Below are 21318 nucleotides of genomic sequence, written 5' to 3' on the forward strand. Positions count from 1 at the left end.
GCTTGAGACCCCACCACCCACGTGGGACACTTGCAAGAAGCTCCTGGCTTCAGCCTGGCCCAGCTTTTTGCCATTGTGGCCATTTGGTGAGTGAACCAGCAGATGGAAGAGATCTCTCTGTGTAACTCTGCCTGTCAAATAAGTAAGTCTTAAAAAATAAATAAATTTTTAAAAAGAAAGGTATGAGGGGCCAGCACTGTGGCAGAACGGGTTAAAGTCCTGGCCTGAAGCGCTGGCATCCCATATGGGCGCCGGTTCGTGTCCCGGCTGCTCCTCTTCTGATCTAGCTCTCTGCTACGGCCTGGGAAAGCAGTAGATGGGCTAAGTCTTTGGAGCCCTGCACCCATGTGGGAGACCTGGAGGAGGCTCCTGGCTTCGGATCGGTGCAGCTCAGGCCATTGTGGCCATCTGGGGATTGAACCAATGGATGGAAGACCTCTCTCTGTCTCCACCTCTCTCTGTAACTCTTTCAAATAAATAAATAAATCCTTTAAAAAAAAAAAAAGGTAGGAGGTATGAGAAAGACCTCTGCCATAAATGAGTCGTGACATAACCAGTGATAAACAACACACGGACATTTGTACAATGCTTTGGTTCTCCTAAAAAGAAAAAAAAAAAAAAAAACCTTTTAAGGTAACTGAGGAAAATTACGTCTAGTAAGAAATCATAAATTAAAGAGTGCTAGTTTTGTTAGGAAAGAATGACCAATGCAATGGCATAGAAAGAAGCCGATACGTAATAAATTCCTGAAGCAACACAACACATAAAAAAGCTACTTACTTGATTCCTAAAAATCATAATGTATTTGATACCATCAGCTTTAAGGACAGGAAACTCATTCACTATTAAAAAAAATTAAAAAGTTACAGTTACTTAAGTGCTAAGAAGAGTTAACCCCAAATTAGTGATAATATTACCAATTAAATGGTAACAAAAATGGGAAGCAATGAAAGCAGTTAATTATCTAGCGATCTACTACATAGCCACTAATTCTTGCAGGACTTTAATTTTTCCCCTTTAAAAGTGTTGTGACAAATCAGCACGCTTTCCTCACATAACTGAAAAATATTTGGATCACCAACCAATGACCCTGTCATCTGCATCCCCAGAAGCTGCTGTGAACGGAGACCATGTCTTTCTAGCTGGGATTGGCTTCCTCACTCTGGGAGTGGGAAATAAACCTGTGGAAGGGACACAGCACCAGCCAACTGTCAGGAATCCTTGACGCTGACTGATGGCCACTGGGAAGCTCATTACAATATCCCTTCTACCTGTGAGTCCATGTAAAATTTCCTATTTCCTGAAAATATATCTGAATCTAGGTCAACACATTCTCATAACTATCTGTAATATTTAACAGCTTCTAATACTTTGAAATATACTTTTAAGAGCTCAATTTTCAGATGGGAAAGGAAATCCACATAGAATTCCTGTTCATGCAACAGGATAGCAAAGCCCAGTTACAGTCCATCTCACTCACTCCTATTTTTCTGCTAATAAGTAACACTGTTTTATTAAAAGCCATTTCACATGGACAGGAGCCAGTTTTTGGGTTTGATGATGACACAGAGCTCTCATGATTTCTGCTGTATTATTACTTCACAGTGTAACAATACAAATGAGTTGCATAAGAAACAAATTTCACAAAACTCACCATTAGCCGATTTTAAATCAGGGAGGATGTGATTTACAAAGAACTCAGTCAAGTTTACAAGTTCATTTGCTTGCGTAATTCCATGCTGAAAAGCAAATTTGTAACAGTGTAAAATAATAATGTGACATTAGAAATTTAAGCCAATTTAGGAACCACACTAAAGATAAGGATGAACATTTCCAAACACAAACTGTGTAAAGTATAAGGTTTCTTAAAAAAATATTCATTTATTTTAATTGAAATTCAGAGTTAAAGAGGAGAGACAGAGATCTTCCTTCTACTGGTTCACTAACCAAATGGCCAGGACTGGGCCAGAGCAAAGCCAGGAGCCAGGAGCTTCATCCAAGTGTCCTGTGTGGGTACAGGGACCCAAGGATTTGGGTCATCTTCCGCTGCTTTCTCAGGTGTATTAGCAGGGAGCTGGACTGGGGTGGAGCAGCTGCGCCTCAAACCAGAGCCCATACGGGACGTTGGTACTGTAAGTGTGGCCTTACCTGCTATGCTACAAGATAGTAATGAAACACCTCTAAATTTAAAACAGCTAAATTTATCATGTTTTCTAAACGCAGTGTAGCTAAGGTGTAACAAGAGCACCATCTGTCCAGTATCTTAGTCTTCAGTTTCTTCTTAAGCTTAAAAGTTTGGGGGAGCGATCATGGCACAGAGGGCTAAGTTGCTACTTGAGACAACTGCACCTCTTATGAAGCCAGTTCCAGTCCTAGCCACTCTGCTTCCATCTGCCTCTCTGCTAAGGTGCCTAGAGAAGGGTGGGTAATGGTGCGAGTGCTTGGGCCCCACCACCCACGGGGGAGATCAGATGGACCTTCTGTCTCCTGGCCTGGCCCCAGCTGTTGCAGCCTTTTGAGGAGTGAATCAGTGGACAGAAGATGTCTCTGTTTCTTCCTCTGTCACTCTGGCTTTCAAAAAAATAAAACCTGAAAAAACTCACATGTTTAACTACCAACATAAAGCTGTTTTTGGAGATTATGTATTTCTTTTTGATTTCTGTGGTTACCAATATCTGTTTTACAAACAAAACCACATTGAAAAGATTTACCTTCTGTGTTTGGGCTTTTGATGCCAAAGATGTGACCAGGTAAATAGCTGCATCTTTGTGTTTCCAGTTAACAGATGGATTTTTTGCATATTCCTGAAGCATAGAATTAACATAACCAGAGAATATTCCTGTCACGGGTCCCTCAAAAAACTTGCATAACCCTCGTACGAGGTCACAAGCAGCTCTGCGTCTGGTGTCAATATCTGCAAACCAGAAGGAAATGCATTACAGGAGCAACCTCCACCAGCCAACCCACCCAGGCAGTCTACAAGAGCACAGACTGTCCCCCGACACTTATCAGCAACATAAATCATGAAAACTTTCACCCCCACCACAAATACAAAATGACAGGATGATGATAAAGTATACAAGATAAATGATTCAACTTCTACGCTTTATGTAAGCATAGCTTTTTAACATGTAAAATAACAAAAATATTTCATGAAAGCCAACTGAATGATTCCCTTTATTAACTCCCACTCCTCCCTATATTTATTACAGAGAGAACCACCTTAAAAAAGACTGGCTAAGAGACCAATAATCAAAAAACCAAAACACACACCCGATCCTTCCAAATCTCTTCTTATGTACTCCTCGGAATTATCTTCAAATGCTTCTTCATCAGCAGCTGCAAAGACAGTCGACATGTCAAATCACCCCAAAGACGCCAAGTCACTCGTCACAGCTGCTTTGTCTGACAGCAGCAAGTGCACACCAGGGGCTGACGTGCAGGGCTGTGAGAGGTGACGGAACCGCATTTCACCTCCAACATTCAAAAGGAAACGTTGGGGACCAATGTAGGACTATTCACTTTTTGATAGGTAAAAGAACATTTTAAAAACCAACAATCTAACTATAATCACTATTATTTCATAGAAGTATGTCAACAACAGAAAACTGGGAAGGAAAATATTGTGACAAAGATCTATCCTTTGAATGTGGTTTGATGAAAACATGGAACAGACCCTCACCCTGTGCTGTCCCTAATTTCCTCATCTGGTTCCAGACTGATCATCAGAGAGTCTGATCTAATGGCTGCCTCGACAGAAAGCACAATTCTCCCATTCACCACTTGCTCTTCACGGAGGGACAGTCGTCTATACACAAATACAGGCTCTCAGGACAGTTTTAACCTTAAACACAAACTAAGTGGGCTTCAAGCTTGTGTTTAAAAGTTATCACTCACTTCTACTTTTAAATTTGCCTTGGTCCAATACTAAATCAAAGAAAACCAAGTTCTTTACTGAAATTGAGAACCTAGACACTTTCTTTTTAATATAATGGGATTTTTAAAGTCTTTATTCAATATCTTTATTTAAAAAGAAACAAAATCCCTCAGTACACAATGAAGCTCATTTCAGCAACTCTCACAGATGCCACATTCTCTGTGTTGGTTTAGAGAACAGGCAGTAAAGGCCTACATGCTGTTTCATTTAGCAATAAAAAAACCTGAGTATGTTACAAAAAGCAACACAATACTTATCAAATTTATACTAATGTACTTAAAAAAAAAAAAAAAAAAAAAAAAAGCCTGAGCCCTACTCGCCTGAAAACCTTGTATACTTTGCCATAATTACCTCTAAATTCCATGTTAGGCACAATGACCTTCTCACAGATACTTGTCAGCGTGTTCTGGTCCTCAAAGAGATTCTTATAATGAGGTCTCTCACAAACTGAAGCCAGAAACTGAATTGCGTTACTTACCAACTGGAATAAAACACACAGAAGAATATTTTTAGAAGCAAAACTGAACAGCTGTATTTCTCGCGAAAGGGACAGAAGGTCTTTTAACCACTTGGCACAACCTCATCTTACCAAGTCATATTTAACCTCCTGGCCTGTTGTAACTAGCAAATTCCAGATGGCCGTGACAAAACGAGGCAGGTATCTCTGAAATTCTTCATCATATTTTTGGGCATAGAGTGCAGCATTATCACAAATCTGGGATTTTAAGAGTTCCAATAAGCCTGCTTCCTCTTCATCCTCAGTAAAGAAAACAGAAAAACTCAAACATATGAACTTAATGCTACCATAAGTAAGAGTAGCAGCTACTGTTTCCAAACGAGATTCTCAAATTTAAACCCAAATCAATTACTGTAAGCTACACTATGCCACCATCAATCTAGTGACAAGGTCTTCCAGGTAAATAAGACAAAATACTTTCTATGTACAGCTCTTGGCATCTGTTTTCAAGTTAAATAAAGCCTTTTGTCTCATTGACAAAGGAGAAGATACTTCTGGTTTAGACTGGAAGACAGTACATGCCTACAGAAACCTAAATGACCATATCACATGTTCCTCTCCGTAGTATGATTAGCTGGATCATCTTGCTGTGTGCCAACAGGGTTATCTTTTTCAAATCCATTAATACCCAACTAAGGTTATGCTATAGGATTCTCACAAATAATTCAGTTGTAAGACATTAAACAACCCAAAACAGCAGGTCAGCTTTGGTCTGCAAATCAAATTCAATCTTCTGCCTACTTTTAGAAGAAAAGCTTACTGGGGCTGGTGCTGGCATACAGTGGGCTAAGTTGCTGCCTACAGTGTCAGAATCCCATATGGGCACCAGGGTTTGACCCCTGGCTGCTCCAATTCTGATCCAGCTCCCTTCTAATGGAACTGGGAAAGCAGCAGAGGATGGCCCAAGTGCTTGGCCCCTGTATCCACATGGGAGACCTAGAAGAACGACCTGGTTCCTGATTTCAATCTGGCCCAGTCCTGGCCGTTGCAGCCATTTGGGTAGTAAACCAGTGGATGGAAGCTTGCTCTCTGTTTCTCCCTCTTTCTCTATAACTCTGCCTTTCAAATTAAAAACAAACAAACAAACAAACAAATAAATAAATAAATGTTACTGAAACATAGCCAGCTATTTGCATGTGTTTTCCATGTATACAATTTATAATACTATCTTTGGCTGCTGTTGGTAACTATAACACAGACCACACAGTCCATAACACTAAAAATATTAATGCCTGGCCTTTCCTAGAAAAGTTTACAAGGGCAGGTGGTGTGGTACGGCACATTAAGCCGCCACTTGGCAGGCCTATATAGTATACCAGAGTGCCTGGTTATTTTGCTTCTGATCCAGGTTCCTGTTAATACATACTGGCGGAGAGCAGATGGTGGTGGGGCCAGTGCTGTGGCGCAACAGGTTAAAGCCCTAGTCTGCAGCACCAGCATCCCATATGGGCACCGGTTCATGTCCTGGCTGCTCCACTTCCTATCCAGTTCCCTGCTAATGCACCTGGGAAAGCTGTGGAGGAAGGCCAAGCCCTTGGACTCCTGCACCATGTGGGAGACTCAGAAGAAGCTCCTGGCTTCAAACTGGCTCAGCTCCAGTCGTTGCGGCCATTCGGGGAGTGAACCAGCAGATAGAAGACCTCGCTTGCTCGCATGCTCACTTGCTCGCTCTCCACCTCTGTCTGTAACTCTATCTTTCAAATAAATCTTTAAAAAAAAAAGGAAAGCAGATGATGGTCCCAGTGATGAGGCCACTGCTTCCGATGTGGGGAGACCAGATGCAGTTCAAGGCTCCCAACTTCAGCCTGGTGCAGCCATGGCTATCGCAGGAACCTGGGGAGTGAACCATCAGAAGGAACTCTATTTCTTTCTCTGTCACTCTGCCTTTCAAGTAGAAGGAAATAAATAATTTTTTTTTAAAAATTCTGTAACCTTCTATAACCTAGACACAATCAAATGTGGAATATACAATAAATACTATTTGCATTAATGGAATTTTATCTTTAATAATGTAAGACTAGTAGGTTCCCAAACAGCAACCAACTAATTTCTAATGGACAAAAAGGGCTACTGTAACATTTTAAATACTTACATCAGTTTGTAGAAGTTTGTTATCCAATGTCAAGAGGGTATGAAAATTATTCATCCAAGTTTCCATATTATCTTCAAAAAATTCTGGGAGATCCTAAAGAATAAATACTGACTTCAGACTTTAAAGTGTGGTACCATGGCTGTGGCATAGGACCACGGCCTGCAACACTGGCATCCAGTACTAGGGCTCTGGCTGGAGTCCCAGCTGCTCCACTTCCCAATGCAGCTTTTGACAAAGGATCTGGGCCTCTGCCATCCACGTGGGAGACCGGGATGGAGTTTCTGGCTTCAGTCTGGCCCAGAATTGGCTGGGAAACGAGCCAGCAGAAGGAAGATCTACCCCCAACCCTGCCGCTTGCTCTGCCTTTCAAATAAATAAATAAAAAAGCCAGCTATTTAATAAGTTTACCTAGCAACTGAACATTTAACACATGCCCACAGGTTCAGGTCCACGACCCCAATCACAGCATATCTAGTCTGACACGAAGTCTCTGCCTGCTTGGTGGCAGCTGAACAAGTCGTTCTGGCTTCTGGCTCTATCTGCCTTCAGCATCAATGATGCTGCCTGAATTTCCCCCCGAGCCTGAATCTATTCATTCCTTCAAGGTCCAGCTAAGACTGTGTGAACCTTTTCCTCACAAAGTTTAGCTTAAACGCCCTTTCCTTTCCTTTCTGGACTACTGCATTTATTTTAACATGATCAAGCTCAAACTTACCATCTTCCTAGTTACTGATCTCAACAAGGAGAAAGCCATCCTACCATGAAGTTATGCTCCCTTCCCTAGCAATGCCTGACAAGTTATCAACAGCTTCATCTGACTTCCCCAAAAAATCCAAAAGAAGCAATAAGCAAAAACAGTAGTGATTTATTTAGCGAAGAATTTCTCAAACTGTCCTCCAGCTTAACACTGATGTGGGGCTTGTCGTTTTGAGCTAATGCATTCCAGCTTCCCTTTGAGGAATGTTCTCCTGACAGACAAAAGGATGGTGTGCAGTTAAGACACCCGTGTCCCGGATGGCATCGGCTGGGTCTGACATCTGCCTCTGGCTCCTGACTCCAGCTTCCTCCTAATGCAGACCCTTGCAGGCAGCAGTCATAGGCCAGGTAATGGGTTCTTGCTACTGCTACGGGAGATCCAGACTGAGTTCCTGACTCCTACCTTTGGCCTTGGCGTGGCTCTGGCCACTGTGGGCATTTGGAGTGAATGTAGAAAGCATTAGTGGAGAGGGTGTCCAGGCGTCTCCTGCTCTAACACGTAGCTGTGTTTCCTCCAAATCACCATGGATTCTAAATTGCTTTTGGTCCAGTACTTCAACCTTCTGTCTCCACCACAGACTTCCATTAAGGGCCTTTTTGTGTAAGCTAGTCAGGATCTCCCAATCAAAATACAGCTCCCCATGTCAAAACCCAGGCAAACAAAGGAAGGTCTCAATGCCCTCAGGAAAACAGTGTACAGGGGACTCTCCTAAGGAGTTAGGAGAAGGGGTTTTCCTAACTTCTGGATTTAAGAAACACAATGTTTCCCTATGCAATATCCATCAGTTTATCTAGTAACCACTGTGAGAACATTGTAGATAAAATGAACAAATAATAGAGGGAGTCAGACAAAACCTTTTCTTTCAGAAAATCCGTGCAGACACGGAAGTCTCTATCAAATGCAAAACTGTCTACTGAACTTCAAAGAAGCAAAAAAATCAAATGAAACTTACCTGAAAGTTTAAACTGTAAAACAACTTTGAGATCAGAATCAAGGAAGAAAAAAGAATCCTCAGGGCAGAGGCGTCATTTGCATGGGTGCTGCAGAGCTCAATAGTGGCCTTGGAAAGGAATACAGGAACAGGACTTTAGTGTAGGGTAACCAACATGCTGACCGGGGGAAAAAGACTAGTACTACATGAAGACCACTTCTATTTCTGCTCAGAAATTGGACTTTTAATTGATAACATAAAGTCATTTAAGAAATTCTGGAAAAAAAATTGTTTTTAAAAAGATTTATTCGTTTGAAAGGCAGAGTGACAGGGGTGGGGAGAGACAGAGAGCGCCTCCATCTGCTGGTTCACTTCTCAAACGGCTGCAACAGCTGGAGCTGGACCAACCCAAAGCCAGGAGCCCGGAGCTTCTTCGGGGTCTCCCACACAGGTGCAGGGGCCCAAGGACTTGGGCCATCTTCTGATGCTTCCCCAGGACACAGCAGAGAGCTGGATCTGAAGTGGAGCAGCAGGGACTTGAACCAGTGCCCATGTGGGCTATCAGCACCACAGGCAGCAGCCTTACATGCTATGCCACAGCACAGGCCCCAAAACTATCTTTATATTACTCATCATAGCACTATATTCCAATATAAACACTCTGAGCTTTATCTTTCCAATCATCTATGTGATTATTTGCAGTCACATGATACAAAACGGTCTCTAGATACCCTCATTAATTCCTCTGCCACCAGGCATTATGTTGTTGCTGACTGTTTATTCTAACTGCAAGAACTAGGTTTATCTATAAAACTGTGCACATCTCCTATCTTTGATCTGACACTCTAGAAATATATTAACAAAAATAAATCTTGAAAAGGGGGGGGGGCAGGGGCGGCACCGTGACATAGAAGGTTAAGCCACCACCTGCAACACTAGCATCCCAGATAGGCAGGCACCAGTTCTAGTCTTGGCTGCTCCACTTCCAATCCAGCTCCCTGCTAATGCACCTGGGAAAGCAATGGAAGACAGCTCAAGTCCTTAGGCCCCTGCACTCATGTGGGAGACCCAGATGAAGCTCTTGGCTCCTGGCTTTGGCCTGGCCCAGCCCCCAGCCATTGCGGCCACTTGGGGAGTGAACCAGCAATGGCAGTGCACGCTTGCTCTCTCACACATTCCCTCCCTACCTGTAACTCTGCCTTTCAAATAAATAAAATAAAAATTTTAAAAAGTACTACAAGGGCCAGTGCCGCAGCTCATGTCCCGGTTGGGGCACCGGATTCTGTCCCAGTTGCTCCTCTTCCAGTCCAGTTCTCCGCTGTTGCCCAAGAAGGCAGTGGAGGATTGCCCAAGTGCTTGGGCCCTGCACTCACACGGGAGACCAGGAGGAAGCACCTGGCTCCTGGCTTCAGATCGGCGCAGCACACTGGCCGTAGCAGCCATCTGGGGAGTGAACCAAAGGAAGGAAGACCTTTCTCTCTGTCTCTCTCACTGTCTAACTGCCTGTCAAAAAAAAAAAAAAAAAAAAAAAAAAAAGTAACGCAAGGCAGCACAGTGAGGCATGTTCTAAATGCCAGATAAATCTGTTTACAACCCAGACTCTTATGCATAAGAGTCTTTGAGAAAGGTAAATGATTTTACTAAGTCACAATACCCTTACTGATATATGGGAGTAATCCCTACATCATACAGAGTATTAGATGAGAAAACACATAAAATGTCCTAGTACTATGTCTACCTGTTACATAAAAGACCCCCAGCAGACGTTACTTCCTGTCTCCTGGAGTTAGGGACTATTTAGGTTTTCTCAGTAACATGCCCAAATCTATAGAACTGCTTCCATTAGAATCCAATGGGCATAACACCAAAGCATTTTTTCACTGTATTTTAAAGTGATCTTAGTTTGTACAATTTTATCTTTCAAAATAAAATGTGCTAAGGTATCCTCACCATGAAAAACCCTGTACACTTTACTGTTGGATATGATGCTACTTTCCTTCTTAAAAAATAAACGACTTTTCTGGAATTGGTACAACTAAGCTGGAGGCTGGCTCTTTTACACTGGCCTTCTCTTCTGACCTGGGGAAAAGGGCTAATGGCAGATTTCTTTCAATCTTATGGATTCTCACAAAGACCAAAAGCATGTCTAGGAAAGCAGCCTGTGCACTGTAAAATGATACTGAATGTATAAATTAATAAATGAAATCCAAAACACAGCTGTAGACACATACTCAGATACCTGGGTGAGAGAGGTGATATCCCCTTTTTTTCTTTTTTCTTTTTTTTGACAAGGCAGAGTGGACAGTGAGAGAGAGAGAGAGAGAGAAAGGTCCTCCTTTGCTGTTGGTTCACCCTCCAATGGCTGCCATGACCGGCACGCTGCAGCTAGTGCACTGCGCTGATCCGAAGGCAGGAGCCAGGTGCTTCTCCTGGTCTCCCATGGGGTGCAGGGCCCAAGCACTTGGGCCATCCTCCACTGCACTCCCGGGCCATAGCAGAGAGCTGGCCTGGAAGAGGAGCAACTGGGACAGAATCTGGCGCCCCGACCGGGACTAGAACCCGGTGTGCCAGCGTTGCAGGCGGAGGATTAGCCTATTGAGCCGCGGCGCCAGCCCAGAGGTGATATTCCTACAGAAGCAGGGCAGCAGGTCAGAATGCCGTGATGGACGGGAGGTCACGATCTAGCCAGGCAGACTGCTGCTCTCCACACCACCCATCAAAGCAGTTTTCAGACAGTGCTCTTAAAATTCATACAAACAGGCCCTGTGCCACGATGTCATTTCATACCTTAAACAGATTTGTCAACGGCAAAGCAAAAGCATCCAGAACAAGTTTAATTTCCGTCCATAACTCGTTTGACTTAAATTCATGGCGGTATCTAGAAAATTAAAGGCAAAACAGATTACGTTTACTGGGTCACTTCAGGTCATTAAGATTAGACGCTGAATAGTGACTAAATGGCTTTTGTAAACTTAAAATGGAAGGAATTTTTTTAAAGAAATTAAGCTATCAAATCTACATACTTCACAGGTGAGAAGGCAGTGTGAAATAAACATCCTAAGTTGAAAAGGAACAATGAACTGAGAGGCGTGTGCTCCTAGATTACCATATTCACAGGCGTAACACCAGTCACAAAAATGTAACTGGTCATAGAGCAAACACAAGAGAGACCAGGTGTCAGTACATCAGTACCTCTTAAACAACGAGTGTGCTGTACGCAGGACTCCATTAATAACATGGAAATCTCCACTCTGAAAGCGATTCACCATTTCCGTCAACAAGTCAGGCCACTTCTGAGGGAAATCTTCTCTGCCAATGATGCTGATAGCATCACTTAACTGGGAGAGGAGAAGAGAAATCAGAGGAGAGCCTCGCGAAGGGACCTGCCTGAAGAGCAAGGCTACATCACCTGCTTCTGGATTTGCTCTGGGCTGCTAAGCATCAAGTGCACAATGTTGGCTTTAATGGCCACTCGATCCGCTTCACAAATTTTGCTTGGTTCATCTTCAACCTAAGAGCAAGAGCCAAACATCAGTGAATTAGCAACTTAATCAGTCTTCATGTCCTATCCAAAAAGACTGAGCCTCAAACAAAGAGGAGTATTTTCTATATATGGTTCTAGCTTCCTTATATGACTACTTGCATGATCTGATTGGTTATTATGTCCCATGGCGGTCACAGGACTTGATACAACACTGCACATGTGCAGGCAGACGTTCCCCCGCACACATTCTGAGCTGTAGGCTGCTTAGTCAGTTAACACCATCGGCTGGTGCCAACAAGCAGGAACCCAAGCAGATAACCATTTCATTCCCAGGACAGGACCCCCCTTTCTTCTTTTTTTGCTTTCCTTCTGACGTTAGGAAGGACCAACACTTCAATCATGTTAGTTAGAAATAAGTTTAATTAAATAAAGACAAAGGCCTCTACCACAAAACTATTTTTTTTTTATTTCCTGGATATTTTTCCCATTTTTAGTAATTTATTTTATTTGAAAGGCAGAGAGATTTTTTCCATCTGCAGGTTCACTCCCTAAATGCCCACAACAGCCAAGGCTGGACCAGGCTGACGTCAGGATCAAAGACCTCAATCCAGGTCTCTCACACGGGTGGCAGGGACCCAAGCACTTGACCTGCTGCTTCCCAAGAAGACCATTACCAAAAAGTTGGCACTTGAACCCACTAACTCCAGAGTGCCCAAAGCAGTGTCATAACTACCTCTCCTATTTCTTAGTTATCTAACATGAATAGAAGGTGGAACCTTCCCTGTTTCCATGGGTCACAGACTCTTTTAATAATGTTATGAAAGCATGAGCCCTTTCCCCCAGATGTACTTCTCTCTCGCAATTGCAAATATTTCACATGCTAGTCAATGGAGTTCTGAATTCCTAATGCCAATTAAGAATATCAGTTCTTTATGTAAGCTAAAAGGAATGTATAATAATAAAATATTTTGATATATACTATATAATCTATATATTCATCTTTAAAAGCTTCAATTTAACTCTCATCTAAAGCCTTCTGAGGCCAGAGCTCTGGTGCAGCAGAGTTCCCGCCTAAAGTGCTGGCATCCCATATGGGCACCAGTTCAAGTCCTGCCTCTGCTACTTCCAATCCATCTTCCTGACAATGCACGTGGGAAAGCAGCCAAAGAAAGCCCAACTACTCGGGCCCTGCATCCATGCTGGAGACCCAGATGAAGCTCCTGGCTTTAGTCTGGCCCAGCGCTGGCCACTGCAGCCATTTGGGAATCTCTCTCTGTAACCCTGCCTTTCAAATAAATAAATAAAAGCTTCCCCCCAAAAAGTCTCCCTCTTACTTTGACTGTTACTGATGAGAATGCATCCTGGATGCCACCACCCAAGGGGGTTCTAGAAGTCACTCTGGCTTTACAAATCAGGATAGAGGCCTAGCAAGCTTTCAAGTGGAGGATGGATTTTTTTTTAATGTTTATTTATTTTATTCTATTTAAAAGGCAGAACAACAGAGAGAGAGAGAGACACACACAGACAGACAGACAGAGACTGATTGATTGATTGATTTCCCATTCAACATGATTTCGGTTCATTTCTCAAATGGCCACAACAGACAGGGCTAGGCCAGGCCAAAGACAGGAGCCCAAGCACTTGAAACATCACCTGCTGCCTCCCAGGACACACCAGCAAGAAGCTGGACCGGAAGCAGAATATGGAATGCAGGCATCCCAAACAGCAGCCACAAGGCCTGCTTGGAGGGATGGATGTGTAAACACCATTTCTAAGACTTCCCAAGTCATTTCTTCACCACATGTGGTAATATTTGACCAATTATACAAGCTTAAAAACAGTATTTACAGTTTTCAAACTCATGGAATGCAAGATTCTAAATAAATACTTGAGCGGCTTCAAGTTGACTTTTTAGAAAACATGACCATTTCTGTTAATCTTAGTATTTTCTACATTATTACCACTTATCAGTAACTTTTTTTTCCTTTATCATGAGCCAGAGTTTCTCAGCTTTAGTACTGCTGCCATTCTGGATCAGGAGCTGTTGAAAGGACCTACCTTGTAGATTGTGGGATGAACAGCAGAACCCCTGGCCTCCACCCACTAGATGCCAGTAGCAATCCTCCAAGCTGTGAAGTCTCCAAATATTGCCAACATCACCTGGTCCCCAGTTGAGAACCACTTTCCATCAGGGGTGAGGAACCTTTTTTTCTGCTAAGGGCTTTGGATATTTATAACACAATTCATGGGCGATGCAAAATTATCAACTTAAAAACTAGCCTGATGGGGCCAGTGTTGTGGTATCTAAGGGGTTAAGCTGCTGCCTACAATGCCAGCATTCCCCATGGTCGCCAGTTAAGTCCTGGCTGCTCCACTTTCAATCCAGCTCCCTGCTAATGCACCCAGGAAAGCAACAGAGGATGGCCCAAGTGTTTGGGCCCCTGAACCACATTGGAGACCCACAAGAAGCTCCTGGCTCCTGGCTTCAGACTGGCCCAGCCCCAGTCACTGCAGCCTTATGGGGAGTTAACCAGCAGATGAAAGATATCACTTTCTGTAACTCTGCCTTTCAAATAAATGAAATAAATCATTAAACACACACACACACACACACACACACACACACACACAAACTAGCCTGCTATAGATTTGAGTTCCACAGTTATCTTGGTAGGGCCAGGCCAAATGATTTTGTGGGCCTTATAAAGATCCACCCGCAGGATGACCCCACCCCTATAAATGTACGGAGAATGCCTGTTTCCTAACTTATGATTTTAAGACACATCTTAAAATTAGCACACACAGGGGTGGGCAATTGGCAGAGCAGTCAAACTGCTGCTTTGGACACTCCCACCCTACATGGGAACCCCTGGTTTGAGTGCTGGCTCCTCGGGGCTCCTTGCTTCCCATCCAGCTTACTCTTAATGCACATCACGGGAGGCAGCAGAGAATGGCAACAATTTGGTCCCTGCCACCCATGCAGGAGACTTGGATTGAGTTCTAGGCTCCTGGTGTCAACCCAGCCCAGTCCTGGCTGGTGCAGGCACTTAGGGGGTAAATTAGTGGATAGAAGATTTCAGTCTGCCCCTCTGCTTTTCAAATGAAATTAAAAAAAAAAAAAAAAATTTAAGGTAGTTTTTGAGAAATCAGAATATACAAGAGTACTTCAGAAAGTTTATCAAGCCACCTATTGGGATACCCACACCCCAAATCAGAGTACCTGGATCTGAGTACTTTCTATTGCCAATTCCATCTTCCTGCTACTATGCACATTGAGAGGTAGTAGATGATGGCTAAAGTACTTGGGTCCCTGCCACACACATGGTAGACATATATTGAGTCCCCCATGTAAGAGACCTGGATTGAGTTCCCAGATCCCTAACCTCAGCCTAACCCAGCCCTACCTGGGCATTTGGAGAAAAAAAACTTGTGGATGGGAGTTCCCTTTTTCTTTATTGTTCTCAAATAATTTTTAAGTTCATGGAAGCCGGCGCCGTGGCTCACTAGGCTAATCCTCCACCTTGCGGCACCGGCACACCGGGTTCTAGTCCCGGTCGGGGCGCCAGATTCTGTCCCGGTTGCCCCTCTTCCCGGCCAGCTCTCTGCTATGGCCCGGGAGTACAGTGGAGGATGGCCCAAGTACTTGGGCCCTGTACCCGCATGGGAGACCAGGAGAAGCACCTGGCTCCCCGCTTCGGATCAGCGCGATGCGCTGGCCGCGGCAGCCATTGGAGGGTGAACCAACGGCAAAAGGAAGACCTTTCTCTCTGTCTCTCTCTCTCACTATCCACTCTGCCTGTTTAAAAAAAAAAAAAAAAAAGTTCATGGAAAAATGTGCATTATGAAAAAGCTATGAATTTCAAAAATTTATTTACCTTTTAATTTTATTTTTCCATGAACTCCTTGAAGTACCCTTGTATTTCCATAACCCACAAGACACAGGCCAAAATCCCTAACCAAATATTTAAATTCTAAATTATTTGGCATTCTACATTTTAAAAAAACTTTTTTTGACAGGAGGAGGTACCTGGCTCCTGGCTTTGGATCGGCAGAGCTCTGTCTGTGGTGGCCATTTGGGGGGTGAATGAAGGGAAGGAAGACCTTTCTCTCTCTCTCTAACTCTACCTGTTGATAAATCTTAAAAAAAAAAAAAAAAAAAAAAATTTTGGGACGGCACTGTGGCGTAGTGGGTGAGGCCACTGCCTGCAGTGCCGACATCCCATATGGGTGCCAGTTCTCGTCCCAGCCACTCCAGTTCTGATCCAGCTCTCTGCTATGGCCTGGGAAGGCAGCGGAGGATGGCCCAGGTACTTGGGTCCCTGCACCCATGTAGGAGAACCAGAGGAGGCTCCTGGCTCCTGGCTTCGGATTGGCGCAGCTCCGGCCATTGCAGCCAACTGGGGAGTGAACCAGCAGATGGAGGACCTCTCTCTTTGCCTCTTCTCTTCCTGTGTAACTCTTTCAGATAAATAAATAAATCTTTTAAAAAATAGATAAATAAATAAAATGTTTTATTTATTTATTTAGAGGTAGAGTTACAGAGAGAGAGAGGGATAGACAGAGAGAGGTCTTCCATCTGCTGGTTCACTCCCTAAATGGCTTCAACAAATCCAAAGCCAGGAGCTAGGAGCTTCTTCCAGGTCTCCTACGTGGGTGCAGCAAACCAAGCACTCGAGACATCCTCCACTGCTTTCTAGGTCATTAGCAGAGAGCTGGATTAGAAGAGGAGGAGCCAGAACTCAAACCCAGTACCCAAGCTGCAGGCAGAGGCTCAGCCCACTAAGCCACAGCGCCAACCCTGGCATTCTACATTTTAAATATGATTTTTTTCAGCCCTAATTTTCCTAGTCCACAACAGAAGTACTTCAGTTACTCATTTAGACTGCCTTCTCACAAAATGTTTCTTCGTTAGACAGGGAACTCAAGTTACATTTCAACCATAATAGAGTTTAAAACCAAATCACACCCTCTAAAGCAACTTAAGTTACAAACATGAAGGAATTTATATGAATTCAAATAAAAAGAACAGGAGCTTTTTTCTTTAAATCATGTCTGAAACTTTTAAATCTTATGCAGGACATTAAATTATATACAAATATTTGCAAAATACTCACAATTCTCCAGTTCCTTTTAATGTAGTTCTTGAACGTTACTGAAGCACACACTTTGATGACATTATCCTGGGACTTCTCCAGTAATGTTAATAGCAACAATGGGTAATTCTGATTTCCTTCTACAGACTCAAGAAATTTCTCAGCTATAAAAAGAATTTTAATGTTAGAAGACTTGTTCTTACAACCAAAGTATGTGTATCTGAAGGATCAGAGAATTAAAACATTAGGCTATTTTTCCTTAGGAAACCTATGTGGGTCTATAGGATTTCACTTTAATACTCAGAGATAAATAACTTCAGGGTAAAAGTCATACACCTGTAGCTTATTCCAAATGTTACTGGTACTATATACAGCAATACTTCTTTTATAGGACTATGGTGAAGACCAAATTAGTTAGTTCATGGTAATACATAAAGACATATTTCAAAGAGTTCATGATGGGGGTTTGTCCTACTGTTTACAACGAACGTGTCCTATAGGGGAGCACTTTGGTTAGATTGCCCGCCCTGGGCTCCAAAACTCCAGCTTCCTGCTAATGCAGACCCTGGGAGGCAGCAGTGATGGCTCAAGTAAATGAGCTCCTGCCATCCACATGGGAGACTTAGATTTGCGTTCCTGGCTCCCGGCTTTAGCCCAACCCTGGCCGGCACCTGGGCATTTGGGGGGATGGGAGCTCTGTGTCTCCAAAAAATAAAACATAATTTTTAAGTTCATTAAAAAATACAATTAAAAAGCTTATTTTGCTGGAAAAAATTTTGAAATCCATGCCTTTCCTTAATATGCATTTTCTGTGAATTTTTAAAAAATCTATTTGAGCCCATTTCTTTTCTTCCTCCTGTGGCAGCTGAGAGCAGGGCCTCCCAGAGGAAGATGTGTGAGGTCAATCTGAAACAGGATGAGAACAAAAATGGTGAAAGCAGAACCCTTGGTGAAGATCACCAGCTCTACTGTGCAGTAAGCGGTCCCACAGCAAACTCACTTCCTGCAGTTCTGGGTTCCAGTACATGAACGGTGCTGCCACGACCGTGTCCTGCTGCCCTGATCCCCTTCACCTCCCTCCCTCCCTGCTAATGTGCCTGGGAAAGCAGTGGAAGATGGCGTAGGTCCCCGCCCCTACACTCACATACAAGACCCAGAGGAAGCTCCTGGCTCCTGGCTTTGGCCTGACCCAGCCCCAGCCATTAACATCATTGGAGAGTGAACCAGCAGATGGAAGTTCTCTATCTCACTCGCTCGCTCGCTCTCTCCATAATTATTTCAAGCAAAAAAATAAACCATTAAAAAGTTAAAAGTTGATGAAAATGCAAAAAATATCTATTTGAGGGGCTGGCTGGTGGCACAGCAGGTAAATCCACCACCTACGACACCTGCATCCCCTATGTGCAACAGTTTGTGTCCTGGCTGCTCCACCTCTGATCCAGCTCCATGCTAGTGGCCTGGGAAAAGCAGCAGCCGATGGCCTAAGTGTTTGGGCCCTTGCACCCATGTGGGAGATCCAGAAGCAGCTGTTGACTCTTGGCTCCGGCTCAGCCCTGGCTGGCAGCAGACATTTGGGGAGTGAATCAGCAGAGGGAAGACCTCTCTGTCTCTCCCTCTCTCTATAACTTTTTGAAATAAACCAATCTTTTAAAAAATACCTGACAGGAAGAGGCAGAGGCATGAAGAGGCACACAGAGAGAACTCCAATCTGCTGGCTCATTTTCCAAATGCTTGCAAATATCAGTATTGGCCTAAACAAAGACAGGAGCTGGGAAATCAATCCCAGATTCCCACGTGGGTGGCAGGAACCCAATTACTTGAGCCATCAATGCTGCCTTTCAGGGTGCCTATTAGCAGGGAGCTGGAATCAGGAATTGAATCCAGGTATTCTGATGTGGGTCACAGCATCTTAACGAATAGGCTAAATCTAAGCCTTAAGTGTAGGACTAGTGAATTGTAAAATTTTTTTTCAGATTTATTTATTTATTTGAAAGGCAGAGTTACAGAGAGGCAGAGAGAGAGAGAGAGAGAGGGAGAGGGGGAGAGGGAGAGAGGGAGAGAGGGAGAGAGGGAGAGAGGGAGAGAGGGAGAGAGAGAAAGAGAGAGAGAGAGAGGAATGAATGAATGAGTTTTTCATCCGCTGGTTCACTCCCCAGATGACCGCAACAGCTGGAGCTGCGCCGATCCAAAGGCAGGAGCCAAGAGCTTCTTCCAGGTATCCCACGCAGAAGAACTGGGCCATCCTCCACTGCTTTCCCAGGCCACAGCAGAGAGCTGGATCGGAAGTGGAGCAGCTGGGACTCCAACCAGCACCCATATGGGATGCCGGCACTGCAGGCAGCAGCTTTATCCGCTACGCCACAGCATCGGCCCCTGTAAATGTTTTTTAGGAGGGGACATACCATGGTTTTCCATGAGTACAGGAGGCTGTTTCAACCCTAGATGGTGGTCAGCATTTCAGATAGGGCAACACACTGCATCCATGTGGAAAACCCATATAAACTGGCAAGTCTTTCATTAATCATAACCAGTATCTTCTCAGGAGTTGAAGTCTATTCCTTTCTGTATTCATTTCCTCCAACTTATACACACAAAATTCACAGTGACCGTACACACTCAAAGGTCTTCCAGTTCATTCTTTTTTTTTAATATTTATTTATTTGAAAAGCAGAGCTACAGAGAGGAAGGAGAGAGAGAGAGAGAGAGAGCGAGTCTTCCATCAGCTGGTTCACTCCCCAAATGGCTGCAACAGCTGAAGCTGAGCCAATCTGAAGCCAGGAACCAGGAACTTCTTCCAGGTCTCCCATGAGGGCGCAGGGGCCCAAGGATTTGGGCCATCTTCCACTGCTTTCCCAGGCCATCAGCAGGGAGCTGGATCGGAAGTGGAGCAACCGTGTCTCAAACTGGGGCCCAAATGGGATGTTGGCACTGCAGGCAGTGCCTTTACCCACTACGCTACAACACCAGCCCCCCAGTTCATTCTTAACACTGCTGTAGCTCAACGATCAAGGGAGCACAGTGGGATCTGTAAGTTGGGATCCACTACACATTTCCATCTCCACATCATTTTACAGATATTAAGCGATCCTGAGAAATGCTGTATCCATAACTTTCTCCAGAAAACCAGTTTATTTCTACAATGTCCTAGATTCATATAGAAATATCATTATCATCTTACAAAAACATTCTATTAAAAATAATTTTTAATGGGGTGGCAAAGGCTTCCTGGGAAATTCAAAGATTAGAGCACTTAATTTCCTTTATCCATGAACACTACCATCAAGCACTAACGAGAAAATCAGTTTTTGTTTCAGAATAGAGATGTATACATGAACATGTCTGTGAGTCTATTTACTACAGCACACACAACTTTATGGGCACATGCACTCAATGTTGCCAGGAGACATTTCCACAGTTCTCTAGGCGAGATGCACACTAGTGAGTTAACATGACTTACATCAGGGATTAACTGAGTGCTCAAGACCTCCACTCCCTGTAAGTTGTTTGGTTTTATTTGTTTCAAAAATTTTTGTGGTTGTTATTTAAAAAATGAGGATATATCTTGTATTTTTCAAAGTTAGAAATCTGTTCTTGCAAAACTGATCTAAATGCCTAAATTTAGGTGGCTTCAAACAGCATTTGCCCCTTAACCAGGGCATTCATGCATGTATTACCAGTTCCGACTTGGCCTGCCTCACACCACTTACCTTCACACCAACTCCTGTGAATCCTGAGTTTTAAATTCTAAGGTTATACTTAAGTTTTCTAAAGGTAACTGGCAGGGGCCAGCATTGTGGTATAAAGGGTTAAGATGCTGGCATCCCATATGGGCACCAGTTTGAGCCCTGGCAACTCCACTTTGATCCAGTTCCCCTCTAATATGCCTGGGGAAAATAGTGGAAGGCAGCCCAAGTCCTTGGGCCTTTGCACCCACCTGGGAGACCTGGATGAACCACCTGGCTCCTCATTTCAGCCTGGCCCAGCCCCAGCCTTTGTGACCTTTTGGGAAGTAAACCAGCAAATGGAAGATCTCTCTCTCCTTCTCTATCTCTGCCTTTCTAATAAATAAATCTTAAAAAAGAAAAACCAATGTAACTGGTAAAACCCAGGAGAGGAAGAAGGAACTCATTCTAGGTTTTAAAATCTATTAATTAAACCAAACCCAACCGGAAGGTTAAGAGACACCTGATTATTTGATTCCATGCTCTGAATCACCCTGTACGCAATTACTTTCCTCTCTATGACCAAATGACCAATTTCAGGCTTTAAGTTTGGGAAGACTCAGAAAGAACTCTCAATGTATCAGTACTTTTTATTCCTAAACTAGTATTTTTTTATGCCAGAAGACACCAAATAAAAACCATTTTTATCAAACAAAAGCATGTAAAATTCATGACTATAAAGTAGTCAAACTAACACTACAAGCTGTGCTTGAGGATCCAAGTACAACCCCTTTTTTCCTTTTTCTGAATTTACAAGCAGACAGACTACACAAGGATTTCTCTCA

The 21318-nt window shown here is 43.5% G+C and overlaps 1 protein-coding gene across 2 annotated transcripts in view; it reads right to left on the minus strand.

Annotated features, from left to right (window-relative positions):
- Window positions 1–21318, minus strand: part of CSE1L (chromosome segregation 1 like) — a 42580-nt gene that overhangs the window by 10858 nt on the left and 10404 nt on the right. For both annotated transcript variants that reach the window (XM_008274809.5, XM_008274808.5), the window contains 12 exons: window positions 16833–16975; window positions 11644–11745; window positions 11427–11572; window positions 11022–11112; window positions 8256–8363; window positions 6547–6639; window positions 4527–4694; window positions 4289–4418; window positions 3274–3339; window positions 2712–2914; window positions 1655–1739; window positions 781–842 (listed from right to left, as the gene is read on the minus strand). In XM_008274809.5, the coding sequence (XP_008273031.1) occupies window positions 781–842; window positions 1655–1739; window positions 2712–2914; window positions 3274–3339; window positions 4289–4418; window positions 4527–4694; window positions 6547–6639; window positions 8256–8363; window positions 11022–11112; window positions 11427–11572; window positions 11644–11676 (1185 nt within the window). In that variant the 5' untranslated portion in view covers window positions 11677–11745; window positions 16833–16975. The remainder of the gene's footprint in view (window positions 1–780; window positions 843–1654; window positions 1740–2711; window positions 2915–3273; window positions 3340–4288; window positions 4419–4526; window positions 4695–6546; window positions 6640–8255; window positions 8364–11021; window positions 11113–11426; window positions 11573–11643; window positions 11746–16832; window positions 16976–21318) is intronic.

This window comes from Oryctolagus cuniculus, chromosome 11 (genome assembly GCF_051225735.1).
Source record: "Oryctolagus cuniculus isolate XC-2025 breed Fujian yellow rabbit chromosome 11, ASM5122573v1, whole genome shotgun sequence".
NCBI classification, from domain to species: domain Eukaryota; kingdom Metazoa; phylum Chordata; class Mammalia; order Lagomorpha; family Leporidae; genus Oryctolagus; species Oryctolagus cuniculus.